Genomic DNA, 24,736 nt, shown 5'->3' with positions numbered 1-24,736 from the left:
TTATTATTGCCCTGTTGTGCTGTGGCTGGTATGTTTTGGAAATCAGCATGTGTCATGGGCACCTAATTATAAGAATGAATATTTTGCTGTGAATATAATTTTTAGTGCCTTCCTGGTTTCATAAAGTCAAATTTGGTCCTGTTTGTCTGGAACTGTTAAAACTTCACATATTTCTATTTTCAGCAAAGATAATTCAGTTTTATTGAATCTCAGAATTTTTTTCTGAACGGCTTGCTGTTCGTATAATAATTATTACACTGCCCTCCCACACACAAAATCACATTTATGAGGGCAACTCTATGATAAAAGACCATATAGAGAAGCCAGACTCTACATGTAATGGGCCAAAATGTGGAAACTTGACAGAAATGCTGTTAGGTCAATAATTCAGAAAGTCACATCACCATTTCATAAATCTGACTCAGTTATATAGTTTCCATGGAAAATGAATTGTGAAAATGAAATACCTTGCCATGCCTTATCTCTCACAATATATTCTTTATTGCCTATGAAGCCATTCTTCTGGCTAATAGTATCAGATGTAATGTGCAGTAACACGCTTCTAAGATTTACAGTACAAATAGTCTTTCAAACTACTGGGTTGATCTTATCCATCAGTTGACACAAAAGTTTATAGGTGGCTTCTGCATAATTCATTTAGCTAGTAGGAAGTAGAAAATTCTAACGAAGAGCTCTTCTTACCAAACTGTGTTCATTTCCTCCTTTACATATTTAACCTATGGTATAAGCTCTCCAAACAATAGTAAACACTTGCCTATGGGTGTAATTTTTCCAAATATAGTATCTTAAATGTGGTGTTGATTTTATCAAGCTAAATTCTCAGTTTTCTCTGTTTTGTATCTCTTAACCTGCCATCCTAATACTAATATTCATTTGATCATAAATCATGCAAATCTCTAAATACCTCTTTCTTCTAGAGTCTGTAGCTCCTTGAAGTCAGAGACCATTTTTTGCACCTTTACAGTCCTCTTTCCTGTATAACGTCTGGCATATTATATCTACCTGATGCATATTTGTTAAACAGCATTAACCAAAGGTCATTTAGCCAAAGGTGTAATCATTCAGCCAGTAATATTAGATGAAGTGAAATGGAATTAAAACTAATCTTAAGAGAGAACACATTTAAGTCAAGATAAGTGTATCAACAGGGCTATGGCAACAGCACAGACAATATCTTAGGCTTTATACAAGCAAAGATTTATTGTTGTAGTAATAAACGACTAAAATGGCTTAATAGCAACTAAAAATTGACATACAGGTCACAGGGTCAGTGGGTCTGTTAAATAAAATATAAATCAATTCGTAATGGATATAATGGGCTTTGTTTCACATATTTGAGCTACTTAGTCAGATCTGAGATAATACATAACAAAGAAACTATCCTAATCTGGGGTTAGGGAAACTTCCAGAGGAGGAGCATCTGAGTTGTGATCTGGAGGATGAACAGTAGTTACTTAAGCAAATATGGAGAAAAGTCATTCCAGAGAGGAGTCGTGAACTGGGAGAAAACCCTACTTATTTATTTAAAGATCTAAAAGAAGGCCAGGGCTTCCCCGGTGGCGCGGTGGTTGAGAGTCTGCCTGCCAATGCAGGGGACACGGGTTTGAGCCCTGGTCTGGGAAGATCCCACATGCCGCGGAGCAACTGGGCCTGTGAGCCACAACTACTGAGCCTGCGCATCTGGAGCCTGTGCTCCGCAACAAGAGAGGCCGAGATAGTGAGAGGCCCATGCACCGCGATGAAGAGTGGCCCCCGCTTGCCGCGGTTGGGGGAAGCCCTTGCACAGAGATGAAGACCCAGCACAGCCAAAAATAAATAAATAAATTTATAAAAGAAGGCCAGCATGGTGTGGCACAGAGAGCCAGGTGGGAAGGGAGTGCAAGATGAGGACGGAAAGGGAGGGAGGGGACAAAACGCATGCAGCTCAGTAAGCCCTACTCCCAAAGATTTGTATTTTTTTCCAAAGAACAAAGGGGTGTCATTGAAGGGATAAGGCTAGGTTTATGATCATATTACTGTTCTGTAAAGATCACTCAAACCAAATTGGAAGGGACTAAGAATGGACAAGAATAGCTTTGTGTTGCAGCAGTCCAGATAAGAGATAGTAGAACTGTTTATGATTAGCAGAAAGAAAGAGTAGATAGATGTAAAATATTCAAAAGGAGATAAAATCAACAGGAAATAGATATGCTATATGTGAAGTATGATTCCTAAGTTGTGGCTTGAAGAATTAATGAGATAATGATATCACTCACTGAAACTGAGAATACCAGCAGAAATTCATGTTTGAGAATGGAAGATTATAAGTCAGTTTAGTTATGTTGAATTTGAGGTGCCTTTGAGAACTGTGAAGATGGCAGTTGGGTGTGGGGCTCAAAGCAGAATAATATCCTGAAATGTAAAATATTGGAGTCATTGGTCTAGGGAAAAAGTATAGGAAAGAGAAAAGAATAGGATCTAAGGCTGAATTTTGAAGAAATGCCACATATAATAAATGTTGGTAGAAGAGGATGAAACTGCAGAGATGACTGAAAGAGGTAAGAGGAAAATCAGGTATATAAGTTTGAAGTTCAGCCCCAACCATAACGTACCTTAAAATCTTCATGACAATCTTAAATTCCTTTAGAAGTATGTAAGCAAAAATATATATCTAGAACAAACCAGAAGTATAATTGACATGCTAAAATAAGAGAGAAAATGGAATCAATTAAAAGTCTTAATTTTCAAAAGAGTGGGATAAAAAGAATGGAAGACAAAAAAGAAAGAACAAGGGTAGCAACAGAAAACAGTAATAAATATAGTAGGTATGAACCCAGGGGTATCAGTAATCACTTAAATGTAAATGTTCTAAATGCACCAGTTGAGAAACAGAGACACAGAGTAGAAAGAAAAACAAGACCTAACTGTATGTTGTCTTCAAGGAACCCACTTTAAATATAAAGGCACAGATATATTAAAAGTAAAGAGATAGATAAAATGGGCAAAGATGTACTAATACTAACCAAAGGAAAGCTGGAGTAGTTATATTAATTTCCAACAAAATAGACTTCACATCAAGGACAATTATCAGGGATAAAGAGGGACATTACATAGTGATAAGTGTATCAATTCTCCAAAGACATAATAATGCATCTAACAACAGAGCATCAAATTATATGAGGCAAAAACTGATAGAACTCCAAGGATAAATAGACAAATTCACTATTTCATTTGGAGACTTCAGCACTTATCTATCAGTAATTGAGAGATCCAGCAAGCAGATAATCAGTAAGATTGTAATTGAAGTGAACACCACCATCAGGACATTGGATCTAATTGACATTTATAGACTGCTTAATCCAGTAACAGCAGACTATACATTCTTTTCAAGTTCACATGGAATATTCACCAAGACAGACTGCGTTCTGGGTCATAAAACACACCTTAACAAATTTCAAAGAAAAGATATCATACAAAATATGCTCTTAGTCCATAATGGAATTAAACTATAAATCAATAAGAGAAACATAACTGGAAAATCTCAAACTATTTTGAGATTAAACTACACACTTCTGAATAACACTGGTTCAAAGAAGACGTCTCAAGAGAAATTTTTAAAATATTTTGAACTAAATGAAAATGGAAATACAACTTATCGAACTTTGTGGGATGCAGTGAAAGCAGTGTGTAGAGGGAAATTTATAGTATTGAATGTGTATACTAGAAAAGAAGAAAGATGTAAAATCAATAACAAGCTTCCACCTTAGGAAACCAGAAAAAGAAGAGAAAATTAAATACAAAATGAGCAGAAGAAAGTAAATGATAAAAATCAGAGCTGAAATCAATTAAATTAAAAACAGGAAAAATAGAGAAAATCAATGAAGCAAAAAACTTATTCTTTATAAGATCAATAAAATTGGTCAAACCCCTTAGCCAGGATCATCAAGAATAAAAAAAAGAGAGAAGACCCAAATTACTAATATTAGAAATGGAAGAGGGGCCTTCACTACTGATCCCATGGACGTTAAAAAGGCAATAAAGGAATACTATGAATAACTCTATTCTCACAAATTTGATAACCTAGATGAAATGGACAAATTCCTTGAAAGATGTAATCTACCAAAACTCACACAAGGAAAATTTGATAATCTTAATAGGCTTATATTGATTAAAGAAATTGAGTCAACAATTAATAACCTTCCAAAACAGAAAGCACCAGGCCCAGATGGTCTTACTGGTGAATACTACCAGAGATTTAAGGAACAAAATGATACCCATTTTCTACAATCTATTCCAGAAAATAGAAACAGAAGAAATACTTCCTAACTCATTCTGTGAGGCCAGCATTACCCTAATACCAAAACCAGACAAAGCCATTACTAGAAAAGAAAACTACAGACCAGTATCTCTCATGAACATATATTTTAAAATCTTCCACAAAATATTAACAAATTGAATCCACAATATATAAAGATAATTATACACCATAACCAACTGGGATTTATCCCAGGTATGTAAGGCTGGTTCAACCTCCAAAAATCAATTAGTATAATCCATTACTTTAAAAAACTAAAAAAGAAATTATATAAAATAGGTGCAGAAAAATAATTTGACAAAATACAATACCCATCTATGATAAAAATTCACAGTAAACTAGGAGGAAAGGGGAACGTCCTCAGCTTTATGAAGAATATATTTTAACAACCTTATAGCTAACATCATACTTAATGATGAAATGCTAGGTGCTTTCCCCCTAAGAACAGGGAAACAAGGAAAGGATGTCCCTCTTTTTTTAAACTCCTGTTCAGCATTGGGCTGGAAGTCCTAACTAATGCAATAAAACAAGAAAAGAAAAGACTGGGAAAGAAGATATAAAATTGTCTTTTTTGCAGATGACATAGTTGTCTATAAAGAAAAGCCCAAAGAGTTAATTAAAAAGACCAACACCAGTCACTTTCCTATATACCAGCAATAAACAATTGGAATTTGAAATTTAAAGTACAGTACCATTTACACCAGCATCAAAAAAAAAAAGGCATAAATCTAAAAAATATATACAAGATCTATTTGAGGAAAACTACAAAGCTCTGATCAAAGAAGATTTAATAAATAGAGAGATATTCCTTGTTCATGGATAGGAAGACTCATTGTTAGGATGTCAGTTCTTCACAACTTGATTTATAGATTTAATGCAATTCCAGTCAAAATCCTAGTGAGCTACTTTGTGGATACTGACAAAGAGATACTAAAGTTCATATGGAAAGGCAAGAGACCCAGAATAGCCAACATAATATTGAAGTCAGAAGACTGGCACTACCAAACTTAAAGATTTACTATAAAGCTGCAGTAATCATGACAGTGTAGTATTGACAAAAGATAATTGGAACAAAATGGTAAGCTCAGAAGTAGAACTCCACAAATATAGTCAATTGGTCTTTGACAAAGAACATGGGCAATTCAATGGATAGTCTTTTCAACAAATGGTACCAGAACAGCTGGATATCCACAAGCAAAAAAATGGATTTAGACAAAACAATATACATCTATAACAAAATACATACATCTATAACAAAAATTAACTCATTAACTCAAAATTAACTATACATCTATAACAAAAATTAACTCAAAATGAATCATAGACCTAAATGTAAAATGCATAACTGTGAAACTCCTCCTAGAAGATAACAGAGGAGAAAATTTCAATGACTTTGGATTTGGCAATGAGTTTTTAGATACAACAAAACAGAAGCATGATCCATGAATGAAAAATCTGATAGGTTGGACTTCATTAAAATTAAAAAAACTTCTGCTCCATGACATGTTCAGAGAATGAAGACATGCCATTACTGGGAGAAAATATTTGCAAAACACATATCTGTTAAAGGACTTGTATCCAAAATATAGAAAGAACTCTTAAAAGTCAATGATAAGAGAAACAATCCAATTAAAAAGTGGGCAAAAGATTTGAAGACACCATGCCAGATGAGACGTACAGGTGGCAAAGAAGCATATTAAGATATTCACATCATATGTCATTAGAGAATTGCAAACTAAAACAACAATGACATTCCATTACACACCTGTCGGAATGGCTAAAATCCGAAACACTGACAATACCAAATGCTAGCAAAGATGTGGAGCAACAGGAGTTCTCATTCATTGTTGGTGGAAAGCAACTTTGGAACACAGTTTGGCAGTTTCTTATAAAGCTAAACATACTCTTACCATGTGATTCAGCAGTCATGCTCCTTGGTGTTTACTGAAATGAGTGTAAATCTTATGTCTACACAAAACCTGCACATGAATGTTTATAGCAGCTTTATTCATAGTTGCTAAAAATTGGAAGCAACCAATAATGTCCTTCAAAGGTTAAGTGGATAAACAAACTGTGGTACATCCATACAGTGGACTATTATTCAGCAATAAAGAGAAATGAGCTATTAGGCCACAAAAAGACATAGAGTAACCTTTAAATACATCCCGCTAAATGAAAACAAAAGCCAATCTGAAAAATCTAAATACCATATGATTCCAACTATATGACATTCTGGAAAAGGCAAAACTATAGAGACAGTAAAGAACAGTGCTTGCCAGGGATTGGGGGAAGGGGACAAGGGATGAATCAGTGGAGGACAGGTGAATTTTAGGGCAGTGAAACTATTTTGTATGATACTGTAAAAGTGGATACATGATATTATACATTTCTCAAAACTCAGAACTGTACAACACAGAGTGAACCCTAGGGTAAACTATGGACTTTAGTTAGTAATAAAGTGTCAATATTGGTTCATCAATTGCAACAAATCTACCATACCAATGTAAGATGTTAATAGTAGGGGAAACTGGGCAGGGGTAGTATATAGAAACTCTCTGTACTTTCTGTTCAATTTTTCTGTAAACCTAAAACTTCTTTAAGAAATAAAGTCTGTTAACTAAAACAAAATATTCTAGTAAATTCAAGCATAATTCTGTAATATGGTAGTGTATCTATCTTGTGTCTGTGTCCAACCTACTAGGAAGCACTGAAACACTGATATATGCTTAGGAACCACAAGATAAGATTACCAACTGTCACTATATCATCTAACATTATTTTTAAAGATTTAGCTACTGTAGTGGGATATGATGCACAAATCATCATATAAGGAAATGAAAGCATTGTTATTTAGAGAAAATATAAACAAACCCAAAAGACTTATAAAACCCAAAGACAATTCTATTTTTTCAACTACTGATAGAGAGTAATATAACAGCAATACATATAATAAACAGTTTTTAAAAATCAGTTTCCCTACATACAAGTAATTAGCACAAAATATAATAGGAAAATGATCCCACTCAAGATAGAAACAGGACATAATAATTAAGAATAACCTTAGTGAGAATTCGATGGGACACTTATGAAGAAAATTTTGAAAATTTACTGAGACCTAGAAACTGACTTAAGCAGAAAGGCAATTTATCATCTAAACAGAAGACTGATTATTTTTTAGATTAATGAATTAGGTATAATCCAATCCCATTCAAAATTCTCATTACCCATTATAAATTAGGTGTGGGATTTAATTCTTCTAAGTATAGCTTATAAGAATGAGCAGGTGAAATAGCTTAATATTTTAAGAAGAGGAAGACTACTGCTACTAGATATTAAAAGAAATAATAAAAACAGAATGATCAGTTCCTGCGACATTGATCCATCTAGATTTACAGACATGGGACAAAAAAAGGTAGCTTTTCAATAACCAAGAATATAAAAGAATTTAATATTGATAGGGACAACATTACACATCAGTAGGGAAGATAAGAATTAAAAATGATGCCTGAATAATTGCATCACCCTTTCTAATCAGTTCAACAAATGTTTGTTGAGTGCCTACTATATATTAAGGACTGTGCTGGATTCTAAGGGGCTTATTGTTAAGCCATGAAGAGTTTACAGTTAGTAGAGATATAGGTAACACGGTAAAAAATCATTTCAACATATTAGGATAAATGCTAAAATAGAGATTAATTTACAGTCCTAAATGAGCACAAAGGAGATACACTTAGCCCAAGCTGGGTTTCCCAGAAGACTTGATATAGGAAATGACACTTGTTCTGAATAATGGATAAATTAGTAACCAGGTAAACAGGGTAGAAAGAACACTCCAGGTGAATGGAACAGTATGAGGAAAGACATGGAGGCATGAAACAGCCTGATATTTTCAGGGGACTTTAATCGGTTGCATTCACTAGAGCATAAAGTGAAAGGTAGGAAGTGTTGCTATTTGGTTAAAAGAGTTTGTTTTGATTCTCACCTCACACAGTACATCAAAACAATGGTTTAAATAAAGTATTTTAAAACCATAAGTAACAAAAGAGTAGGTGAAAATTTTTAATGGGAATAGATGTTTTAAACTTAAATATGGTAGAAAAAGCCATAAAAGACTGGACAGGTTTAACTACATGCAAATTTTAAACTTCTCCCATTCTGATTGTTTTAAAAACACTAAAAGATTTAAGGAGCTACATTAAATGTTAAGGGGGTTAAGTGGTTATTTTGGGTCATTTTTACTTTTATGTATTTCCAGGTGTTCTACAGTGTGCTTATTTAGGAGTTAAAAGTTATCTTTAACATTATGTTTTTAAAATAAAATGACAAACAACAAACTGGGCAGATGTTAGCAGTAAAATAGGGCAGAAAAAAGTTAATGTCTGCAACACATAAAGAACTCTACACATTTTTTTTAAATGACCCCCAAAATACATGGGCAAAGGACATGATCAAGCAACATGTAGAATATTACAGATAGCTAATAAACAAATGACAAAAAGAATATTCAACCTCACTGGTAGTCAAGCATATATACATTTTAAGATACCAGATTGTCCATCAAATTAATGAAGAATTTAAAAAATAATATTCTGTGCTAGCATGAATTCAATGAAATAGATTCTAATTTTATACATTGTGGAATGTTAATTATTGCAGCCTTTCTGGAAATTGACTTCACTTTATGACCAAATAACGCTACATTTCAGACTCTATTCCAGGGGTGGAAATGCAGAATGCATACAAAGACTACTGCACAAAGATGTTTCTCTCAGTGTGTTTATAATAGGGTAAAACTACATTCTGAAGAGAATCCATGAATTTTAAAATATTATACATAATATTTAATAAGCCATAATTGAAAAACATTAGTGACCTCTTAATACCTTTAATGGCTGTGCTATTGAGTAGGAACAACATATGTGATGCTTACATACCAACCTTATAATTCTATTATTCATATACTTATCTCAGCTGTTCGGCAGTGTCAACTGATGTTACAGACTTTAACATTCACTTATAGTCTAATATGCATATAATAAATCCTATAAAGCAAAATTTTACTGTAAAGAAGACTTATAAACAATATAAATGTCTAGCATTAAGAAAATGATTAAATTATGGTACTGCAGAATGTTAGATGGAATATAATATTATGTAGCCATTGAACAATTTTGTTATGAAATATTTACAGTAACATGGTAAAATATTTATATTTCAAATAGAATCTTAAACATAAAACAGATATAGTTAGGGGCTTCCCTGGTGGCACAGTGGTTAGGAGTCTGCCTGCCAATGCAGGCGACGCGGGTTCAAGCGCTGGTCCAGGAGGATCCCACATGCTGCGGAGCAAATGGGCCCGTACGCTGCAGCTACTGAGCCTGCGCTCTAGAACCCGCGAGCCACGACTGCTGAGGCCCGTGCACCTGGAGCCTGTGCGCCTGGAGCCAGTGCTCCGCAACAAGAGAAGCCACCACAACGAGAAGCCCGCGCACCACAACGAAGAGTGGCCCTTGCTCACCACAACTAGAGAAAAGCCTGCGCACAGCAACAAAGACCCAACACAGCCAAAAATAAAATAAATAAAATAAAATAAATTAATTAAAAGAAAACAGATATAGTTATTTATAAGTATGCTCCCACAAAAGAACTAGAAGGAAATATGCAAGTATATTTACAGTGTCATCTCTGTATGATAGGATTATGGATTATTTCCTCAATCTGGGGTTTTTTGTACTTTCAATACTTTTCAAATATTTTAAAATGAACATTAATGTAACAACTTAGAAAAACAGTTTAAGATAACCAACCTTACCACATTTTTTCGCCATTAATACATTTTTTTAAAAAGTGAGGTGTTCACAAAATTGTGATGGAGTACAAACTCATAGAATTTTAACTAGCTTGTTATATTCTGAATCTTAAAAAAAACACCTTCTTTATACTGTCTTTCCAGAAAGACCAGAAAATTCAAACAGCTTCTTTAGATGGCTGGGCAAATAGCATTAAATTGTAGTTTCTAAATAAGTGTTAATCTATCTAGAGTAATTCTAGACAGTTAAATGGGTTCACACACTAAGATCCTTTAGGTTTAGCAATTTAATGTTTAGGCCGTAAGCTAATTATTCAGTGTTTGTTTACTTATAATTACACTATTCAGTCTTACAGGGGAAAAGATCTCCGTAAAGGTCCCACATACATTTTATTGCACCTTAGTGATTATCCCATGTAAACATTGTTACATTTATTCATGTGAAACAGAGGAATTGTTCAACTGGACTCACTACTATGATAAAGTATGACATTAAGCAAACTCAAGCATATTTTTATTTCATTGGAAACCATATATTTGCTTCTTTAAAAATGCTGTTTTGTTTGTCATATGTTTTTCAGGATTATTAAGTGGATCTATAATTGTCCTACCCATTAAATAAGATAACTCTGAAAGCCCTTAGCGCTATATTTCATAATTGTTAGGTGCTTGATAAATGTTTATTGAATGAATGAGTGAATTAGGGAATGAAAGAATGAAAGGCACCGTCCTTTCTTTCCTTTTCTTTTGAATCCAAACAAAGCTTAATATTAGTAACAAAAAAAAGATGAATCAACAACTAAAGATTGAATTTTGTTTATACAGAGAGTAAAGTAATACATTGATAAATGTACGATGTGTTATATTACATATGATATAATTATATGCATATGTTAATTGAAATATAGAGTACATTTTAATTCTCACCTCCTAAATTTTGTTTTAATATAGGGACCACGAGGACTGCAAGGTGATGCTGGACCTCCTGGAGAAATGGGTGCTGAGGTAATTTTTCTTGGGGCTCTTTCTTGTTTGTTCATCAATACTCAATACTTTTTGTAAGACTCCTCTTAAGGTAAAGTTGATATCTTAGGTATATATATTTTGAAGAATAATTTTATAGTGTTTTGTTTCATATTCAGGAAATAAAACCTAAAATTCTATTAAAACCAGGGATGACTGTTGTATGAACCTAATTTTATGCATATAAAATTCCCTTAACAGTTCATTTAAATGACAGAACAAAAAGTGAATAAAACTTTCCCTTCACTGATTTAGAGTTAACTTTGATAACCCTTCACTCCATTATAGAAGAATATTGAAAAGTGACTCTTATTCAAGATATATTTTAGAATAATAAACCATACTTGTTATAATTATAAAATCCAATTACTTCATTTCTTTTGTTTGTTAACTTTAGCCCTAAAAAATTAGGCATAAATTCTCTCCTCCCTTGGCTTCTGTGAAACTGCTCCCTCTTGATTCTGCTTTTTACCTTCTGATTAGCCTCAGTCTTGATGGGAAGCTGTCCTTCCTCTTCCTCAGCTTACAATCATATTATCACATAGACTTTAATTACCAATATTATTCTGATAGCTCTCAGCTTGATAGCTCTAACTCATGCCTCTCTCTTTGGGTCTCCAGTTATTGATTTCCTGTTGTCTTTTATGTATGCACCTAGGTATCCCACAAACATCTCAAATTCAAAATATCTAAACCAAACCCATCGCTTTCCCACTGTTATTCCTCTTTTTATTCTCATCTCACTGAAAGATATCCCTTACGCCCAGTAACCCCAAACTGAGAGTCATCCTAGACTGCTCTTCCTCCTTCACCCCGTTCAATCAGCTATCTTTTCCCTTTGAATAAGCTCCCACTAATGTCTCACCTCCATCCTTTCCTTTACGTCCCCATTGCCAGTGCTCCAGTCCTCTGCTCTAATTCCGTGTCTCCTCCAACTGCCACTATTCCTTAGCTACTTGTGGCCAGTTTACCTTTGTCATATCATTCTTGTCCTTGAAATTTTTCAGTGGCTCTCATAGCCTTTAATAAAATGCCAATTTCTTAACATGGCAATGTTCTGCGTTGTCTAATGTCTGCAGACATGTTCAACCACATTCCAATAGAACTTTTCTCCTCCTCTAATTCCACAATTATGCCATGCTTTCTTGCTGTGTACTATGTATCCACTGGGAGTCCAAGGGTGGCTGAGATATGGTCCCTGACTCCTTTAGCAGTTTATAATCTATTCCAGAAGATAATCATGTAAAAGATCATTATATTTCCATCTGTTAGACCCAATGATGGAGACATTCACAGGGCATTATAAGAGTACAGCAATGGGTATGTAACCTTACCTGGATAAGGGGAAAAAGAAGACTTGTCTGTGTTGAGGCGGGGGGAGGGTAATGAGTTTTAAGGAATGAGTATGAGTTAGCCATATCAAAAGAGGGAATGAGGATATGGGGATTCCAGAAAAAGCGGTAGTATGAGTCGGAACATGCAAACATGAGGCAGTATGGATTCTTTGATGCTTAAAGTCAAAACAAGGAGTGATGATAGATGAAATTACAGAGAAATGGTTGGATCAAACAAAAAATCTTATATACTCTGTTAAGAAGCTTGAACTTTTCATCTTATGGGCTACAGTAAGTCATTGTGAGGTAGACATAGGGCAATGATAAAGTCAGATTTGTTTTTTTGGAAGATCATTTTAGCAGCCTCAAGGAAGATTTATTTGAGAAGACAAGAGTGCAGACATATATACCTTCTAAAAGGCTGTTGCATTCAACTAATTAAGAAACAATGGAGGTCCGAACTAAAGTAGTCAGCATAAATAAGAAGGGGATGTATTTGAGAAATGTTTGTTACATAAATTCTGGAGAACCTGCATATTTGTGGGATATGGAAAGTAAAGGGGAAAGAGAAGTCAAAAATTATTTCCAGATTTCAACAGGATGGATGGCAATATCCTTTCCTGAGACAAGAAAAGAAGAATGTTAGTCATAATCTGCTACTCTGCCCAAGGTAAATGGTTAACAGGTAGCAGACCTTGGCTTTGAATCCGCATCTGATTCAAAAGCCAGTGCTGAAAACCTATACCATGCCACATCCATCCTCTGAGTCTAAAAAAAGCAGAGGAAAGTCATACCTCATAACTTGAATTTTTTTTTTTTAACAGGGTAGGAGACAAGAATCTGTCGTGATAAGGAGTAGGGGTTGAGCATATTTTCTATTGAGGAAAATATGCTGGTTTAGAATAGTGGTTGAGGATAATGGAAGAGGGAAATGACTAAAGACATGTAAAAGCAGATATACCTTATTAAAAGTAAAACTGAAGTAGGAGACTTTGAATCTGCATTATATTAATAATAATGATGTTAATAATAGGTAACAACTTCAGAAAACTTTCTATGTTCCTAGCAGTATTTATGTACTTTACCATATTAATGAATTCTCACAATACCCCATGAGGTAATGCAATTATCCTCATTCTACAGATGAGGAAACTAAGACATGAAATGGTTAAGCAACTTGTTCAAGAGCAATAGCTTGTAGTAGTGGTAGAGCCCACATTTAAATTTAGGCCGTCTCTCTCTGCAACCCATTCTCTTAGTCACTATGCCTCTCAATATGTAATGAAGCGACTTTGCACAAGAGTGTAATTTTTCCATTGATGTTCAACTGGGAATAGAAATGGACAAGGCAATTTAAAGCGCTAATCCAAGATTGGCATAAGAAAAGAGGTACCACAGAGATCAGAAGATCAACTATTGGATTTAGCCTAAGAATAAAAGAAGCCAAGAGGAGCTGACAGATTGGGTGAAACTGAGGAATAGACGAGGTCTAGGAGATTAAAAGCAATCTTGATGTGGAAGAAGTCCTGAGAGAGTTGGAATTCTCTCTTGAGAGAGAATTTTAACTTTAGGTGAGGATATTAAATTCTATAATTTCTGAGGCAGAGCAGAAACTCAGGCAGTCTCACTTCATAGTCCTTCCTCTTAAGTACTGTAATACACTGCCTCTTGTAACAGTAAAGTCACAAAGGTAACCAACAGAAAATTTTAAATAATATAACTATTTAAAAATTGGTGAAATGATGGTAAAATGGAGGGAGTTTTAAGGGAACTAAACTTTTAGCAAGGTAATACATCAAGAATTAGAGGTAGATTTCTTGGTTATAGAAATAACCATTAGGAGAACTAAAAACAAATTGTTTTATAAAGTAGTTGCCTCTGAGGAATGGGGCTGGGGCTTTTCATTATAAGTCCATCTGTACTATTGTGCCTGTATAACTTTTATTTTGAAAAAAGCAAAGCAAGTCTGGATTGTGGAAGCTGAGTCAAAATGGAAAATTGAACTTCTAATCTAAAATACTGTAACAACATAAGAGATATTTTAATCTCTAATAATTATTTGGAAGGTTATCACCCGTGGATCAGAACTATTAAGGAATCCCTGGAAGGCAGAAAGCAAACAGGAAACTTCTGGTCAAGATAGTATCATAGGTTAATGGCTTTAAACTACCCCTCTACTCTGAAAACATGGGGATTATAGAATGCATATGTATGTATTTATAATTGTGTGTGTATAAGTACACATACATACATACACACACATAGAGTAAGAGAAGAGAGAGAGTGAGGAAGTAGAGAAGGGAGAGGCAGGCATAGTATTCTCAAAAACAAGATAAATGTCTCCGAGAAAAAAAAACAAAAAACAATACGACAGCAATTATAGGAGCTCGAAGCTTATAAGTAGCCAGAGGTTGCAAGAGGTTATATGTTTTCAAGATAAAAGCTTCAACCAAAATCTTCCCAACTGGACCCAACCATGAAAGGGGCGTGGGAAAAAATGCCGTATATATGTATATATATAATTCATATCTTCTTTGTGTGATATATTTTACAAAACCAATAAAGAAAATGGAATTTTTTTCAAGAAGTGTATTCCAAGAGGGATGAACATAAATAGATGGGAAGAATAAAAAGTGAAAAACACAGAGAATAGTAAGGGTATGAGGGTAGAAAATTAGAAGAGGAAATGGGAAGTAGTTTGTCTTGACCAAAGATTAAAGGACGAGAGGAAGGATTAGAAGAAACTGGTCTAAGCAGTCCTGATTTCTGGTGATGTTGTTTTAGCATTTGAACTGTTAAACGGTCCCAGAAATTATCTGGTCTTACGCCATGAAGTTTATAAAAGAGCAGCAAAAATCCTTTCCTGGACATAGATATCCCATCCTTGGGCTGAAAATTACTTCCATCTTCTTATGAGGTTGTTATTGCCTTTATGTTGGTGAAGGAATGTGTACAAACAATGTGTCGAATCATTCTATTCTAGGGACCTTCAGGTATTGAGGGAGAATCTGGTCTGCAAGGAGAGCCAGGTGCAAAGGTAACCTTCCTAAATAGTAAAGGAGAAGGTCTCTAAACTTTCACCATTGACTCCCCGATGTTTGCAGTATTTTGGCAAACAGCTACCATCTTGCAAGCAGATAAAGGACAGCAGATAAAAATGGAAAGTGTTCTCAAATGAGTCAGAAAAAAATATTACTCAGAAAAAAATTATTTGTCTCTATGCAGATAAGTATGTGTGTGTATATCTATACACACACATATATATACGGCTATATATGGGAGGGAATACAAATGAAAAAGCAAAGTATTATAAATAAATTAATCTGAAGAAAAGGAAAAAATAGTGTTTTGGAACCCCTGTCTTCATACCCTCCATAACTATTAGACATGCAGTTTTAGTAGAAAAGAGTTTAATCTTTCCCTTTGTTTCTTCAGGGAGATGTTGGACCTGCAGGCAGTGTTGGAGTGGCTGGGGAGCCAGGGTTACGGGTACGTGCCTACTAGAAACCATTTTAATGCACTGGCCCTCCTATTTTAAAGACTCAAAACTCAGCCTAAAGACTTCAAAGATTGTATAGTAAACTTTTCTGGTGCATTATAGAAAATGTTTGTCTTCATTTCATAATTTCCAAAGCTGCATGCTAAACTCTGTTCACATTGTAATTTAGTAGCATTGAGAGTCCCAACCACACACATCCTTTTTCTCAGAATCAGATGTACTCAGCAGAATCCTTGCCAAATGTGTGGAGTCACTGTGATTGTCACTAATGTTAGCATGAAGAAGAAATTCACAAATACTAGTGATCAACTCTCATGCTATTTCCGGACCTAACAAGACCGACAGGCGTTGAAATCTAATTTGTGTTTAGAAAAACAACAACAAAAAACTAGGGTCATGCAAAGTTAACAAGATTCAAAGAAATAACTGTAGATAATTGTGATGAGATAGCTTACAGAAGTTATTCTAATATAGACAGTGGTTAATTTAAGCTGTGGTAAGTTTTTTTCCAAAATAACAGGGACCAAGATAATTTTAAGAGACATTTGTTTACTAAAAGGTAAAGTTGGGAGATGTATTTTGCATTCGATTTCTTTCCTGTTCATTTTCCCTTTTTTTTCCAGGGGGGTGGGAAGTATGAGGTCAGGGTAACGAAAGTGTCAGCAGTTGGAGCAATGAGCAACTGTGAAGACACACTGATTAATTTACTTTTAAATAGTTCAGGTGGCAAGAGAGCCAGTACTTCTTTAATAGCTTCATAAATTGTGGCTCTACATTTCTGCAAGTTCTGTGTCTAGAAGACAACTTCCAAATAAACCAGGGCCTTGATAGTTGCCTCTTCTCTGTAAGGGAGAAAGTACAGACCCTAAAAATCTGGTACACTGATCTTAACTGAATTAAGTTGTATTAATCCATGTAAATTAAGAAAAGCAAGATACTATAATTTTATGAAATTCAGTATTTACAGTCTTTGAACTAAGAAACATAGGTATAGCTGTCTAAATATCCAAAGCTACCAAATGAATACATATTACCTTTAATTATCTAAAAGTTATTAATATTCTGAGACCATCTTGTGTTTGAATTTACAGTGCTATGACTCTTTAAATCATCTTCAGGGTTATTCCAGGCAAATTAAATCATGTTCATTATACTTTCAAATACTCCTTATAAATAAAGTAGAAGTAGGAATAAATGTATATAAACCTGCTACTTCTATAGATACCAGGGGCAAAAAATAAATTTAGATAAATGATTTAGCGAAATAATAAATCTTATGTTTCTGCTACCAAATAGGGTGAACCAGGAGCTGCTGGAGAAGAAGGTCTCCAGGGTAAAGATGGAGTAAAGGTAAATTATACTTTTAACATTATGATTAAGGTAGATGTTTTTGAGAAATCTTTCAAATATTACACATAATTTTTTATGTGCCAACAAAAATCTCTTATTGCATGGCATAATTATTTTACTACTTTCCCTTTCTCAAAAATTTTTACTGGGTTACAGGGGGACCCAGGAAGAAGAGGACTTCCTGGAGAGGATGGAGAAAAAGGAGAGACAGGCTTACCAGGGACCACAGGGCCCCTGGGTGGACCAGGTCTAGTGGGTCCTCTGGTGAGTACTGCTGGGTTCAATACTCAGTGAACTCAGTCCTCTACACACACACACATACACACACACACACACACACACACACACACACAAGTGTGAGCCATACACACACATTCTTGACCCCTTTATATGTCCATTTGGTATTTGAAGGTTGGAACTATGGCTCGAGTGAAGAACAAACCGGGGACTGATTATCAGACTTCCTAACATCCAAGGAAAAAAGATACTTTTCCCATGTGTCACACATGCTATTGAACTTCTTCATTTTTTTCTCACTTTATTGCGATGTAATTGACATGTATAATATAAGTTATATAAGTTTACAGTGCATGACTTGTTGATTTGTTATGCATAAATATTGCTAAATGATTACCATAATAAGTTTAGTTAGCACATGTATCACCTCAGATAGTTTCCTTTTTGTGTGTGTGGTGAGAATTTTTAAGAGTTACTGTCTTAGCATCTTTCAAGTACACAATACAGTGTTGTTAACTATAGTCACCATGCTGTACATTAGATCTCCAGAACTTATTCATCTTATAACTGGAAATTTGTACCCTTTGACCACCTTCATTTATTTTCCCCATCTCTTCACCCCTGGCAACACCAAACAACTCTGTTTCTATGAGTTCTTATGAGTATTTTTAGATAATACATATTCATGAGATCATACAGTATTTGTCTTTCTCTGACTTATTTCACAAGCATAATGCTTTCAAGGTCTATCCATGTTGTTTCAAGTGGCAGAATTTCCTTCTTTTTATTACTGAATAATATTACATTGTATACATAGAGAACATATATATGTGTGCGTATATGATCACATTTTTTCAAATATTAGTTGACCTTATATGCATGGGTTTATTTCTGGGCTCTTGATTCTGTTCTTTTGGTCTATATGTCTGTTGTAATGCTGATACCATACTGTTTTGGTTAATATAGTTTTGTATTGATATAGTCTGAAATTAGGAAGTGTGAGGGCACTCCAGCCTTGTTCTTCTTTCTCAAGATTGTTTTACCTATTCGGTGTCTTTTATGGTTCCATGAAAATTTTAGAATTCCTTTTTTCTATTTTGATAAAAAAAAGTGCCTGGAATCTTGATAGGGATTATACTGAATCTGTAGATGGGTTTGGATAGTATGGACATTTTAACAATATGTGAAAATGAGATATTTTTCCATTTATTTGTATTTTCTTCAGTTTCTTTCATCAGTGTCTTCTGGTTTTCAGTATATAGATATTTTACCTCCTGGGTTATATTTATTCTAAGTATTTTATTGTTTTTGATGCTATTGTAAATGGGATTATTTTCTTTATTTCTTTTTCAGATAATTTGTTGTTAGTGTGTGGAAATATGACTGGGTTTTTGTAGGTTGATTTTGTATCCTGCAGCTTTATTGAAATCATTTATTAATGCTAACAGTTTTGTGGTACAGTCTTCAGAGTTTTCTGTATATTAAGATGTCACCTGCAAATAGACATGGTTTTACTTCTGTTTTACTTCTTCCTTTCTAACTTGGATGCCTTTTATTTCTCTTTCTTGCCCAATTGCTCAAGCTTGGACTTCCAGTCACACTTGGCATGTTCCTGATCTTGGAGGAAAAGCTTTTTTTGAGTATGATGTTAGCTGTGGGTTTTTCATATATGGCTTTTATTATGTTGAGGTACATTCCTTCTGTACCCAATTTGTTGAGACTTTTTATCATGAAACGTTGTTGAATTTTTTTCCAGGCCTTTTCTGCATCTATTGAGATGATCGTATGGTTTTTTTCTTTAATTCTGGGAATGTGGTACATCACATTGACTGATTTGCAGATTTTTGAGTCATCTTTGCATACCTGGAATAAATCCCACTTGATCATGGTGTATGGTCCTTTTAATATGCTATTGAATTCAGTTTGCTAGTATTTTGCTGAGAGTTTTTGCATCTCTATTTGTCAGGGATATTGGCTGGCCTGAATTTTTTTTTTCTTGTAGTATCCTTATCTGGCTTGGCATCAGAGTAATGCTGGCCTTGTAAAATGTCTTTGGGTGTATTCCTTCTTCAAAATTTTGGGAAAATTTGAGAAAGTTTAGCATTAATTCTTCTTTAAATGTTTGATATGATTCATCAGTGAAACCATTTGGTCCTGGGCTTTTCTTTGTTGAGAGGTTTTTCACTACTGATTCAATCTCCTTATTCATTGGTCTTTTTAGATTTTCTATTTCTTCATGATTCAGTCTTAGTAGGTAGTATGTTTCTATTTCTCCATTTCTTCTAGGTTTTCAATTTGCTGGCAAATAATTGTATGTAGTTGTTTCTTATGATCCTTTTTCTTTCTGTGGTATCCTTTATGTCTCCTCTTTCATTTCTAACTTTGGGTCCTCTCTCTCAGTGAGTTTGGCTAAAGGTTTGTCAATTTTGTTTATCATTTTTTTTCTGACAGTTCAGATAACATTTTTTTTCATATTGTAAGTCCATAAGCTTTATTCTTTTTTAACATCTTTATTGGAGTATAATTGTTTTACAATGGTGTGTTAGTTTCTGCCGTATAACAAAGTGAATCAGCTATACATATACATATATCCCCATATCTCCTCCCTCTTGCATCTCCCTCCTACCCTCCCTATCCCACCCCTCTAGGTGGACACAAAGCACTGAGCTGATCTCCCTGTGCTATGTGGCTGCTTCCCACTAGCTATTTTACATTTGGTAGTGTATATATGTCCATGCCACTCTCTCACTTCGTCCCAGCTTACCCTTCCCCCTCTCCATGTCCTCAAGTCCATTCTCTATGTCTGTATCTTTATTCCCGTCCTGCCCCTAGGTTCTTCAGAACCATTTTTTTTTTTAGATTCCATATAGATGTGTTAGCATACGGTATTTGTTTTCCTCTTTCTGACTTACTTCACTCTGTATGACAGACTCTAGGTCCATCCACCTCACTTCAAATAACTCAATTTCGTTTCTTTTTATGGCTGAGTAATATTCCATTGTATATATGTGCCACATCTTCTTTATCCATTCATCTGTCGATGGACACTTAGGTTGCTTCCATCTCCTGGCTATTGTAAATACAGCTGCAAAAATAGTTCTAAAAGGGAAGTTTATAGTGATAAATTCCACATTAGAAAAAGGGAAAGACCTCAAATAAGCAACCTAACTTTACTCTTCAAGGAAGTGGAAAAAGAAGAACAAAATAAGGCCAAAGTTAGCAAGAAGGAAGTGATAAAGATTAGAGCAGGAATAAGTGAAATAGAGGATAGGAAAACAATAGAAAAAATAAATAAGAGTTGGTTTTTAAAAATGTTAAACAGTGGAAGTTGTGCACCATCATTCACACTGTAAGACCCTAACATGAAACTGCAGCCAAAAGGTCTAACAGCACTGTAGAGTGTATAGGCATGTACATACATGGCCACTCTGTCTGCAAGATGCTTTAGTGGAAGGTTATATCCAAAGTTAGATCTAAAGTTGGAAGCCTCTTCTCTTGCAATGTCTGCTAAAGAACGAGCATCTGCCAACAAACCTGCTACTGCCATTCCAACATGCCGATCAACATTAAAAAGTCATTTGTTAGCACCTTCTTCATAAAATTTAGAAAGGACTAATTTTTCTACCCCAAAGACAACGCCATCTTTACATCTGATTCCAATAGCTGTACTACTATTTTCCACAGGCTTCATAGCAAACGCAACTTGAAAAACTCTTCCAACAGGAGAGAATGTAGAGGCTGACAGGTCATACCCAGTGCCGATTGAGCTCATCGTGCTAAAACCACTGGGACACCTAGGGCTTCAGGGTCTGAGGAATATTTTTTAATTTCCATGTATTTGTGAGTTTTACAACTTTTCTCTCCTGTTGTTGATTTCTAGTTTCATACCATTGTGGCTGGAAAGATACTTGATATAATTTCTATCTAACTGTATTTATAGAGGCTTGTATTGTGGCCTTACATATGATCTATCTACAAAAATGTTCCATGTGAACATTTTTACATTTTTTGAGAAGAATGTGTATTCTGCTACTGTTGGATGGAATGTTCCTTATATGTCCATTACGTCTATTTGGCCTGTAGTGTTGTTCAAATCTTCTGTTTCTTTATTAATTTTCTGTCTGGAAGATGTAGCCATTTTAGAGAGTAGGATATTAAAGTCCCCAAACAGGATAGTATTGCTGCTTATTTCTCCTTTTATTTCTGTTAGTATTTACTTTATATATTTAGATACTCCAATGTTTGGCACATAAATATTTATAATTATTATATATTATCAATTAATTGACCCATTTATCATTATTAATGACCTTCCTTGTCTCTTGTGACTGTTTTCAGCTTAAAATCTATTTTATCTGATATAAGTATAGCTATCCCTGCTTTCTTTTGGGTACCATTTCCTTGAAATATCTTCCCTCATCCCTTCCCTCTCAGTCTTTGAGTGTCCTTAAAACTTAAATGAGTCTCTTGTAGGCAGCATATAGCTGGGTCTCTTTTTTAAAATCCTTTCAGCCATTCTGTCTTTTGATTGGATAAGTTAATCCATTTACAATTAAAGTAATTATTGATAAGGAAGGACTTCCTATTGCCATTGTGTTCATTGTTTGCTGATTGTTTTACAGACTATTACTTCATTGCTTACCCACTTGTTTTCCTTTGTGATTTTTGGACTTCGGTAGCAGTGTACCTTGAATCCTTTATCATAATCTTGTGTATCTACTACATGTTTTTCCTTTGTGGCTCACATAAAATATATTACAATTGTACATCATAGTTTAAGCAGATAAAACTTAACTTTGATATCATACAGAAACTTTATGCGTTTACTTCTTTCTCCCCCCTCACATTTTAGGTTATTGATGTTACAGTTTAATCTTTTTGTATTATTTATCCAAAAACAAATTATTGTAGTTATGGTTATTTTTGTTGTTGTTGTTCTTGTTGTGTTTGTTTTCTAAAATAATGGGTTCATTGAGATGTAATTCACATACCATAAAATTCACATGTTTAAAGTGTACAATTTAGTGGTTTATAGTACATTCACAAAGTTGTGCAATCATTATGACTGTCTAATTCCAGAACATTTTCATCATGCCAAAAACAAACCCTGTACCCACTACCAGTCATTCTCCCCTTCCCCTAGCCTCTGGCAACCACTAATTTACTCTCTGTCTCTGTAGATTTTCCTATTCTGGACTATGTTTAACTTTTTGAAGTGTAAAAAAGAATTCTTTCTTTTTTTTTTTTTTTTACAACCCACCCCCTGCTGCTTTCCCCCCTTGATGTCCATCCATTTGTTCTCTACATCTGTGTCTCAATTTCTGCCCTGCAAACCGGTTCACCTGTACCATTTTTCTAGGTTCCATGTATATGCGTTAATATACGATATTTGTTTTTCTCTTTCTGACTTACTTCACTCTGTATGACAGTCTCTAGATCCATCCACGTCTCTACGAATGACCCAATTTCGTTCCTTTTTATGGGTGAGCAATATTCCATTATATATATATGTACCACATCTTCTTTATGCATTCGTCTGTCGATGGGCCTTTAGGTTGCTTCCATGACCTGGCTACTGTAAATAGTGCTGCAATGAACATTGAGGTGCATGTGTCTTTTTTTTTTTTAATTTAATTTTATTTATTTTTTTATACAGCAGGTTATTATTAGTCATCCATTTTATACACATCAGTGTATACATGTCAATCCCAATCTCCCAACTCATCACACCACAACCCCCTACCCCCGCCACTTTCCGCATATGTCTTTTTGAATTATGGTTTTCCCAGGGTATATGTCGAGTACTGAGATTGCTGGGTCATATGGTAGTTCTATTTTTAGTTCTTTAAGGCACCTCCATACTGTTCTCCACAGTGGCTGTATCAATTTACATTCCCACCAACAGTGCAAGAGGGTTCCCTTTTCTCCACACCCTCTCCAGCATTTGTTGTTTGTAGATTTTCTGATGATGCCCATTCTAACTGGTGTGAGGTGATATCTCATTGTAGTTTTCATTTGCATTTCTTTAATAATTAGTGATGTTGAGCAGCTTTTCATGTGCTTCTTGGCCTTCTGTATGTCTTCTTTGGAGAAATGTCTATTTAGGTCTTCTGCCCACTTTTGGATTGGGTTGTTTGTTTTTTTCATATTGAGCGGCATGAGCTGTTTATATATATTGGAAATTAATCCTTTGTCTATGATTCGTTGGCAAATGTTTTCTCCCATTTTGAGGGTTGTCTTTTCATCTTGTTTATGGTTTCCTTTGCTGTGCAAAAGCTTTGAAGTTTCATTAGGACCCATTTGTTTAATTTTGTTTTTATTTCCATTACTCTAGGAGGTGGATCAAAAAAGATCTTGCTGTGATTTATGTCAAAGAGTGTTCTTCCTATGTTTTCCTCTAAGAGTTTTATAGTGCCCGGTCTTACATTTAGGTCTCTAATCCATTTTGAGTTTCTTTTTGTGTACGGTGATAGGGAGTGTTCTAATTTTACTCTTTTACATATAGCTGTCCAGTTTTCCCAGCACCACTTATTGAAGAGACTGTCTTTTCTCCATTGTATATCTTTGCCTCCTTTGTCATAGATTAGTTGACCATAGGTGTGTGGGTTTATCTCTGGGCTTTCTATCTTGTTCCATTGATCTATATTTCTGTTTTTGTGCCAGTACCATATTGTCCGGATTACTGTAGCTCTGTAGTATAGTCCGAAGTCAGGGAGTCTGATTCCTCCAGCTCCATTTTTTTCTCTCCAGACTGCTTTGGCTATTCAGGGTCTTTTGTGTCTCCATACAAATTTTAAGATTTTTTGTTCTAGTTCCGTAAAAAATGCCATTGGTAATTTGATAGGGATTGCATTAAATCTGTAGATTGCTTTGGGTAGTATAGTCATTTTCACAATTTTGATTCTTCCAATCCAAGAACATGGTATATCTCTCCATCTGTTGGTATCATCTTTAATTTCTTTCATCAGTGTCTTATAGTTTTCTGCATACAGGTCTTTTGTCTCCCTAGGTAGGTTTATTCCTAGGTATTTTATTCTTTTTGTTGCAATGGTAAATGGAAGTGTTTCCTTAATTTCTCTTTCATATTTTTCATCATTACAGTATAGGAATGCAAGAGATTTCTGTGCATTAATTTTGTATCCTACAACTTTACCAAATTCATTGATTAG

At 34.7% G+C, this 24,736-nt stretch overlaps 1 protein-coding gene and 1 pseudogene across 4 annotated transcripts in view; one reads left to right on the top strand and one right to left on the bottom strand.

The window, feature by feature from the left end:
• The window catches only part of COL24A1 (collagen type XXIV alpha 1 chain), a 389,925-nt gene that overhangs the window by 255,015 nt on the left and 110,174 nt on the right, over positions 1–24,736 (top strand). For all 4 annotated transcript variants that reach the window (XM_059925489.1, XM_059925499.1, XM_059925479.1 and 1 more), the window contains 5 exons: positions 11,076–11,129; positions 15,465–15,518; positions 15,917–15,970; positions 17,277–17,330; positions 17,487–17,594. In XM_059925489.1, coding sequence (XP_059781472.1) covers positions 11,076–11,129; positions 15,465–15,518; positions 15,917–15,970; positions 17,277–17,330; positions 17,487–17,594 — 324 coding nt within the window. The remainder of the gene's footprint in view (positions 1–11,075; positions 11,130–15,464; positions 15,519–15,916; positions 15,971–17,276; positions 17,331–17,486; positions 17,595–24,736) is intronic.
• LOC132347230 (proteasome subunit alpha type-3-like) lies at positions 19,523–21,339 on the bottom strand (annotated as a pseudogene).

The sequence above is a fragment of the Balaenoptera ricei genome, chromosome 1 (genome assembly GCF_028023285.1).
Source record: "Balaenoptera ricei isolate mBalRic1 chromosome 1, mBalRic1.hap2, whole genome shotgun sequence".
NCBI classification, from domain to species: Eukaryota; Metazoa; Chordata; class Mammalia; order Artiodactyla; family Balaenopteridae; genus Balaenoptera; species Balaenoptera ricei.
The sequence above is the reverse complement of the archived record's forward strand: the minus strand, read 5'-3'. Positions and strand labels throughout refer to the sequence as shown.